We start from the raw sequence: 9,598 nt of genomic DNA, 5'->3' as shown, positions 1-9,598 counted from the left end.
TGGACAGCCGGTCAACGAGCATCAATTACCGAAGTATATGTACCGTCAAATCAGATCCACTCTGAAACAGTGTTCACGACCCCTCGATTCTCCTAGACAGTTATCTGTATTGTGTATTAATTAAGTGCCACTGTCGACTGTTACCTGTGTGTACTAATTACCTGGTCTACTGCCAACAGTTACCTGTGTTCACAACCCTCCCTTTGACCCCGCCCTGCCGCCACACCTCCCCTTTTGTTTACCTGTACGTTCCAATCAGCTGTCAATGCCATCAGTGATTAGTATTGATCGATCTCATCGACTCCTCACAGGTAACTAATTAAAAAGTGATCGATTTTTGATTGAGTCACTCTGGTCTTGGCTTCAGCCACGGGCTAAGCTTAGGGGAACACTTTTTACCATGTTAATTAACCGAAACATCAGGAAAAGTTAAGGGGGTATATATAGATAAGCGTGGGCAGTGTACGGCATTCAGGATAAGGACGACCAGTACCACTGTCTTGTATAGACGAAGATTCCGAACACCAAGGTAAAAACATTTTTTTATCATATATTAATGATGAAATACATGGACTTTTAAAACTAAATGTTTGATAAATCATTGATAACTATTAGTCATTTAATTAATATGTTTTCTGTTCATCCATAATTTATGTACGACGTATTTATTTTCTTATTGATTAAATTTTGATTAAAATATATTATTTAAACTTCTACATAAATGAAGCAAAACGATGATACACAAGGTGTTACAGCATTCCGCCCAATACAGTTACATAAAGAGAGAAAACACACAGTAATAATAAAAATAAATGCATAGAACAAAAGATTACACGTATAAGTTATTTTTTTTTAAATACAGAAAATAAACCTACAACAAAATAGAAAGAAGAAAATTGTAATATATTTATCACTTAACAGTAGACAAAATATTTGTTTTGTTTTTGTCTGATATATATAACATGCATTATTGTTGACGATTTTGGACTTTTGAGGTTTAAAAACATTTATTACTATCCTTTATGTAAGAGTGTTCCTCGGTAACATGAACTGAAACACACTTTATTTGTTATTTTATTTATCTATAAACTCTCCTACAAAATTGTCATATTGGTCATGTGTAAGTTGGTTCCAAACAGCTTGGTCCACTACCAGTGTGTGTATGTGACGCATGTTGAGCGTGTCACAAGGTCCGCTTCCATTGGTCTCGGTGAAAATGACACCCGTTCTTTTCTATAGTAAAACGGATACTCTTCAGCATTGTTTAAAAATAGCATACGGAAATTTTATCATTAAACGAAATCTTCAAAAATCTCTCATGAGTTTGTGTCTTAATCCCGAAGACTTGGGTCTTAAAATGTGAAACAGTCTGTCGCTCACTCTGTGTTATTGGTTTTATAACCAAGACAAGTTTTCGTTGTTCTATCTTTATTTATATATATATGTAAGTTTTAATTTGCCATATTCACAGTAACCAATGCATAAGCAGTAACCGCGCAACGAAACTCATTTATTCATTGACTGGAAGCACATTGATTGCTTCAACCATATAATTGCAAAATTCCGTCAATTTCAAGTAAAAATACTCTTACTCTAAAAATAGCAATATAACTTATATATTGTGTTTGTTCTCATTTTTTTGATGAAATGTCCAATGTCAAATATTTTAAGAGTGATTTTAAAATAGTATATCTATTTTTTATAATATATATTGCTAAATTATTGTAGCCGCGCCAAGGAAGATTGATTGAAATACATAATTTTAACATTTCCATTTTTTTTAGATGAACACCATGACATTTGACCAGGAAATGACCTCTGACCAGAATATGACCTTTGACGAGGAGATGATGACCCCGAAAGTGTCCAGGAACAAGTATAGTTTCCATGACGACGACTCTGGCCTTGGGTTTGATGATGATGAGGTATGTTTAGAGATCAACAAAGGGAATTATAATGAACAAAATCTATCAATTGCTCTCGCGCATTTACAAATATCATTAATGTAACCATATACATTTCCATTTGAAAAATTTAGCTAAAATAATTTCATAAAAAATAACACACAAGTGAGTAAAACCAAGCCTTAATGTCTTTCTTACTATGCATCAACAAATAGCTATGTATATACTTCAACAAAAATATTTCTTATGAATGTATCTTTGCTTATTGGGTTAATGTGTGATTATAATATGCACAATTTATATTTGCAGGACTACGAGGCAGTATTCGGAGGAGAGTTCTCTCCAGGGAATGACAAACCGGAAATCACTGATAGCAACGAGAACGAGGTGAGCATTTCCATATAAACAATTTGGGTAAACGTCAAACTAATAAAAACATTTAAAACCGCTGTTTATCCTATAAAATATAATATATCATCACTATAACTTCGGAATATTACAGCTAATTTTTACTATTGGGATTTAAGGTTTTGTAAACTGGTTTCTCATCAGATTTTGTTTTAAAAGTTAACATTTTTTCATGTCATTTGCATTGCTCCTTTTCTGTACAAAAATGGTAATAGATTGTGGCATATTTAACTAATTAATCATTCCCTATGCAGTTTCAGATCCATCGTCTATCCAAAGGTTCCGTGGTTCGTCGGGACCTGTTTTCGAGGAAGCGCCCCCTACAGGAACATGAATGTGATGACTACCCCGCATCAGATTGCCGAACTCTGAGACAGAAGTCAATTTCGTTTGCGATTGGGGTAAGTTGCACATTTGACATTTCCGCCATAATAGAAGGCTATACTCTCCAGTATTTCGTACAGATTAAATTGATTTATAAACTCTTGTACCAAACTATATTTATAATTTACACCACTCAATTAATTTCTTCATATTTTTTCTCGAACTTATAAAAACTATTTTTAAAATGCTATCAAATTTAACTGAAAATATCATTTATGTCTTTTGCTTTTCTTTCAGGACCATGATGATATGTGTGAAAGTGCTGATGTCAAAATGGCTATGGATTTGATGGCGGAGACGGGGGACTTAGTTGCGGACGGAAGTCGACCGTATTGTTTACCAACCATACCAGGAAAGCATCAGGATCTGAAGAGCATTTCACCAGAAACGGTAACTTTCCTTTTCAAAATTGTGACCCTATTGAAATGATATAGATATATATAGATATAAAGGAAATGGTCGCTTAAAGAGTACTTCCGGTTGTAGTAATTTTACTTTATGCGAATTATTATAAATATGCAAACGTAATTGCGAACTTGTGATTGCTAAAACGGGTTAACGTAATTGATCTAATTTGTGACTTGATACCAAAGCGTACTGTTTCCCAAAGATTAAGTCCTAAACTAAGATAACGCAGTTCTTAAAATCATTCACAATATCTCTCGTGTACATTTTACCGTTGTTAGAATCGCTGCTAAGGCTGAAACCCTGCACAAGCTAGCCGTTGCATTAAACAAACTTGCACATTTTGTATGCCGATATTTATGTATTCGGAATTAAACAATTCTTTGTTTATGTTTGCAATTGAAACCCGATTGAATGGATTTATTTCTATCGTTCAATAGATGTGTGACGTGTTACGTGGCGGGTACGATGACGTCATTGCTAGTTGCAGAATCGTCGACTGTCGGTATCCATACGAATTCGAAGGAGGACAAATACAGGTATGTAGATAAATCGATCACAGACGATCTGTCTTTTCTATAATTAGCACCAAGATCACGTGCATTATGATTTTTGACATTTTGCTCCATCACCTTCATTTTTTATTCCTTGTATACATATACAACCATATTAGCCACATGTGGTAAACCCAAAATCCTAGGTAATTTCTTATTATCTTTAACTTAGCTTACTTAGCTTACTCTATCCCTGGTTGTATTCGATACAGGAAAAACATTCAAAACGCTTTTTTTTTCTTTTCTTTCAAATAATGAATTATTACCAACAATATGTTGGGAAAATATTTGTTTTAAATCAACTGATAGATTATGCTAGGGATCAAGGAAGCTGACACAAGGCAGTACCAACTATTACTAACAGGTTATCTCTTACTGTAAGTGACTCCCCTCATAACCGGAAGTCTGCCTTGTTACCGGAATGTCACGTGATTGAGTTTATCAACGGAATCTGCTTCTTAATTCGTGTGTATGTCGATATTGTTTTATCTATGTTGCTGTAAAAATATTTGATCTATAAAAAAAGTTATGCTCATGTTTCAGGGAGCAGAAAACCTCCACACACATGACGCCGTCAGAGAACTTCTCCGGACCGGAAGTGGTGATCACGAGAGACATGTCATTATATTCCACTGCGAGTTTTCGTCCGAAAGAGGGCCAAAAATGTATGTATACATATGTGTTCAATTGTTTCTTGATTGTTCTAAAAAAAAATTTGTCATGACACAATAAAGCAGATGTGCCCCATTGTTTTTGTAAATGCTGCTTCTTTGGGAAAGTACTATACGGGGTATCTTTCTGTTTAGTATTGTGTGTTTAACCCCTGTGCATATGTCTTTCTATGGTAAAGATGGCAACAGGCAATGCTGTACTTAATGGTTCAGCTCAGCTCCTTATTCTGTTAGATTTCGAAAGTAAATAATTTGTAAGAAATTGGCCCATGCAAAATATGAATGGGTTTTCATTGGTTTTTCTGGGCTTGCTGTCCCGTTCAAGGGAATCAAGAAATTATCATGCATTTTTTAGTTTTTTACTTGAGTGGTTTTTTTTTATCTGAAAATAAAAAGTAGACTATATATATATTTTTTTTTAACAGGTATAGGTTTCTTCGAGCTGAGGACCGTGCAGTGAACAAGGAGAGTTATCCTTCCCTGATTTACCCGGAAGTGTACCTATTGGACCGAGGTTACAAAGCTTTCTACGAACACGACAAGGTTAGTATGCAACACGTGATCATAAATACTGTAATAGCGGAAATTGTAGCGTGTGGAAATGTTCGCGTTGTAGCACTTTAAAACGCGAACACTTCATTTTGCTCTGATTTAATCCACGTGACCAACGCAAGTATTTCAATACCGCAATATTTTCCATTTTGTAGCGTTGTAGCACTTTAAAACTGATCGCATTTCGCTCTGATTTAATCCACGAGACCAACGCAAGTATTTCAATACCGCAATATTTTCCATTTTATATGATCAGTCTGATTGTACGCTGGCTGATTTGTGTCATTTAGTTGTTTCTTCTTTTCGTAACAGAAAGACAAGCTTTAGCCATTTCACATCCGGGGCGAAAAGACGAAAGAACGAGAAATACGATTTGTTTATTCTCGTCTCGTATGGCTTAAATACATATACAAATAGACCACACACATTCAAATCAGTTACATATAGTAAAGAAAGACACTTTTTGTAGTGTTATTCTTAGAATCACACACATGTTTTAATATTTATCATTTGTCTCTCAACAGACTTGCTGCAGCCCTATGTTTTACGTACCGATGACTCACAAGGGACACATGGACGATTTACGTCATTTCCGTTCGAGGTCAAAGTCCTGGGCTGCTGGCCAGAAGAGGAAAAACGCCATGAGACTGCAGTTTTGATAATCTCAAAAACCAAGTTACATTACACACACAATGTACGGAACCAGGGTACGTCCGGTTTGCGAATTGCTGTGACGTTATCGAACTGATTAGGACCAGCTGTGATAAACTGACATTTCTGTGATATTCATAAATAGTGCTATTTACAAATGACTTTCTGTGATAATGTATTGTTTATATCATTGTTATAATAACGGTGCTATAGGTAAGAAAAACAATGGGTTCCCTTGCTTTTATTTCACTCTCTGTCTGTCTGTCTTTTTTTCTGACTTCTTGTCTATCTCTCCTCTCTTTGTCTCCCTCTCTGTCTATCTCTCCTCTCTTTGTCTCCCTCTCTGTCTCTCTCTTTCCTTTTGACTTTATTGTTGTGGATTTGTATTAAAGATAATTTTAATATGAGAATATTGTATTGTTATTCGTTTAAACATGCTTTTCCCGCAGAATGTAAGAAAATTTCAAAGTACTAAAGACTTTATTGAAAGTGGAATGGAAACAAGAAACATTGGCTTTTATGAGCCATTACTGTGATAAACATATAACAAAATGTATAAAATACAACATTGTGATATCATATGCAATGGAGTTATCACAGATAACTGATTCAAATCTTCATTTAAGCCTTATCACAAGAAAAGTATAACCAAGTTGACGATAATCAGTTGGAATAATACATATACTGAGCATGACTAGCCCGATAACAGCTACAGATATAGCACACAAGAACATTGTAACAGTCCTTAAGTAAACGTTTAAGCCCACAGACAACCTCAACCAATGGAGGACAAGCACACCTCCGCGGGAAATATCATCGCGATATTAAAAAGGAACTCAACGTTTACTTTCTAAGGTTGTTTCACATTTGGCTTCACGATTGAGTATTTGCACGCGAGTATCCTGGAAGCGGTATGTTGGTGTATTTCAATGAAACAGGTTGGTGGATCGCACTTTATCTTGCCCCACACTCTACAATCAGGTGATCGAGTCTCGTGATGGTGTGGTATAAATATACGGCATGTTAGTATTTTATACACTTCGTACACACATTTTTTGTAACATTTTAACATTCACTTCAGTTTTAGAAATAGCATTATAAGTTGTTTTTTCCACATGCGGTACATGTACATATATTTATCACATACCTGTTGAATCTTGTTATAGTAATACAAGCAATTTTCAGACCATGAAATACAACGTTCTGTATTGCACATGTGCAATACGGAATGTTGTATTTACCTACTAGCCGGAACTACTTTTTATTGGAATCCCCTTGTCATGGCGAACTGAAAAGTTCCCGGTATTTGCGAAAAATATCAAAGTTTATAAAATCTTTGTATCGATCTCTACCAAATACGGACGGTATGTGATAAAAGCAAGACCATACACTTGTGTTTTTCTAATAATAATTATGATAATTCGAGGTTCTTGTATACCGCTTTATCACAACCTAGATCTCAAAGCGGTTCACAAATTATTGTGCTAATTACAGCACAGCTAATGTCAAGAAAGACAAAGGATACTATCAAAATCCCACGACATTCCAAAAATATCCCTGGATTCAGTTTTGGGAATTGATCGGGTACGTAAAAATAAAAATAAATACCGACATGATACTGTTTTTAATGGGGTTTCTATCTTTTCAACTTTTAAGGTCATATGATAAATCAATCTAATGACAGTGACTTCACTCTACAGATGAAGTCATATGGTGAATATAAAAATTATACAATGACAGGGACGTCACTCTACATCTTAAGTCATATGATGGATATATCCAATGTGAGTGACGTAACTTTGCAGCGAAGGTCATATACTGACAGTGACGTCACTCTACAGCTAATGTCATTGATGAAGATATAAAATGACAGTGACGTCACTCTACATCTAATGTCATAGATGAAGATATAAAATGACAGTGACGTCACCTTACAGCTAATGTCATATGATAAATATATCGAATGACTGTGAAGTCACTCTACAGCTAATGTCATATGATGAATATATCTAATGGCAGTGTCTTCACTCTACAGCTAGTGTCATTTGATGGATATATCTAATGACAGTGACGTCACTATACAGCTAATGTCATATGATGGATATATCTAATGGCTGTGACGTCATTCTACATCTAATGTCATATGATGAATATATCTTATGACAGAGACGACACTATACAGCCAATGTCATATGATGAATATATCTAATGACAGAGACGTCACCCTACAGCTAATATCATAAATAAAGATATAAAATGACGGTGACGTCACTCTACAGTTAATGTCATACGATGCATAGATCTAATGACTGTAAAGTCACTCTACAGCTAGTGTCATATGATGGATATATCTAATGGCTGTGACGTCATTCTACATCTAATGTCATATGATGAATATATCTTATGACAGAGACGACACTATACAGCCAATGTCATATGATGAATATATCTTATGACAGAGACGACACTATACAGCCAATGTCATATGATGAATATATCTTATGACAGAGACGACACTATACAGCTAATGTAATATGATGAATATATCTAATGGCAGTGCCTTCACTCTACAGCTAGTGTCATTTGATGGATATATCTAATGACAGTGACGTCACTATACAGCTAATGTCATATGATGAATATAACTTATGTCAGAGACGACACTATACAGCTAATGTAATATGATGAATATATCTAATGGCAGTGACTTCAGTCTACAGCTAGTGTCATATGATGAATATAACTAATGACAGTGACGTCACTCTACACCTTGATGAATATAACTTATGACAGAGACGCCACTATACAGCTAATGTCATATGATGAATATAACTTATAACAGAGACGACACTATACAGCTAATGTAATATGATGAATATATCTAATGGCAGTGACTTCACCCTACAGCTAGTGTCATATGATGGATATATCTAATGGCTGTGACGTCATTTTACAGCTAGTGTCATATGATAAATATATCTAATGACAGTGACGTCAGTATACAGCTAATGCCATATGATGAATATAACTTATGACAGAGGCGACACTATACAGCTAATGTCATATGATGGATATATCTAATGACAGTGACGTCAGTATACAGCTAATGCCATATGATGAATATATCTAATGACAGAGACGTCACCCTACAGCTAATATCATAAATAAAGATAGAAAATGACAGTGACGTCACTCTAAAGCTAATGTCATAGATGAAGATATAAAATGTCAGTGACGTCACTCTACAGTTAATGTCATGGATGAAGATATAAAATGACAGTGGCGTCACTCTACAGCTAATGTCATATGATGAAGATATAAAATGTCAGTGACGTCACTCTACAGTTAATGTCATAGCTGAAGATATAAAATGACAGTGACGGCACTCTACAGCTAATGACATAGATGAAGATATAAAATGACCGTGACGCCACTCTACAGCTAATGTCATAGATGAAGATGTAAAATGACAGTGACGTCACTCTACAGTTCATGTCATAGATGAAGATATAAAATGTCCGTGCCGTCACTCTACAGCTAATGTCATAGATGAAGATATAAAATGACCGTGACGTCACTCTACAGCTAATGTCATACGATGCATAGATCTAATGACTGTGAAGTCACTCTACAGCTAGTGTCATATGATGAATATAACTAATGACAGTGACGTCACTCTACACCTTAAGTCATATGATGGATATATCCAATGTGAGTGACGTAACTTCACAGCTAAGGGCATATACTGTATATATCCGATGACAGTGACGTCATTCTACAGCTAATGTCATATGATGAATATATCTAATGACAGAGACGTCACTCTACAGCTAACATCATAGATAAAGATATAAAATGACAGTGACGTCACTCTACAGCTAATGTCATATGATGAATATATCTAATGGCTGTGACGTCATTCTACAGTTAATATCATATGATGAATATATCTAATGACAGTGACGTCACTATACAGCTAATGTCATAGATAAAGATATAAAATGACAGTGACGTCACTCTACAGCTAGTGTCATATATATGCAAGACCACACACTTGTGTTTTTCTAAC

At 35.2% G+C, this 9,598-nt stretch overlaps 1 protein-coding gene across 1 annotated transcript; it reads left to right on the top strand.

The window, feature by feature from the left end:
• Positions 1 to 468: 468 nt before the first annotated feature.
• Positions 469 to 5,880, top strand: LOC110466676 (M-phase inducer phosphatase-like). The gene is made up of 9 exons (XM_021523353.1): positions 469 to 529; positions 1,785 to 1,925; positions 2,214 to 2,291; positions 2,567 to 2,713; positions 2,934 to 3,086; positions 3,542 to 3,640; positions 4,199 to 4,320; positions 4,752 to 4,869; positions 5,403 to 5,880. The coding sequence occupies exons 2-9, from the start codon at positions 1,785 to 1,787 to the stop codon at positions 5,535 to 5,537; spliced, it is 993 nt and encodes a 330-aa protein (XP_021379028.1). The 5' UTR covers positions 469 to 529; the 3' UTR covers positions 5,538 to 5,880.
• Positions 5,881 to 9,598: the final 3,718 nt, after the last annotated feature.

The sequence above is a fragment of the Mizuhopecten yessoensis genome, unplaced genomic scaffold, assembly GCF_002113885.1.
Source record: "Mizuhopecten yessoensis strain PY_sf001 unplaced genomic scaffold, ASM211388v2 scaffold11141, whole genome shotgun sequence".
Lineage (NCBI taxonomy): Eukaryota > Metazoa > Mollusca > Bivalvia > Pectinida > Pectinidae > Mizuhopecten > Mizuhopecten yessoensis.
Note: the sequence above shows the minus strand (reverse complement) of the source record. Positions and strands in the feature narration are given on the sequence as shown.

Excerpts from the sequence above, each read along its gene's own strand:
- LOC110466676 (XM_021523353.1), top strand. The coding sequence starts at position 1,785 with ATGAACACCATGACATTTGACCAGGAAATGACCTCTGACCAGAATATG. Across the intron at positions 1,926-2,213 it reads TTGGGTTTGATGATGATGAG|GACTACGAGGCAGTATTCGG; the intron begins GTATGTTTAGAG and ends TTATATTTGCAG. Across the intron at positions 2,292-2,566 it reads CTGATAGCAACGAGAACGAG|TTTCAGATCCATCGTCTATC; the intron begins GTGAGCATTTCC and ends TTCCCTATGCAG.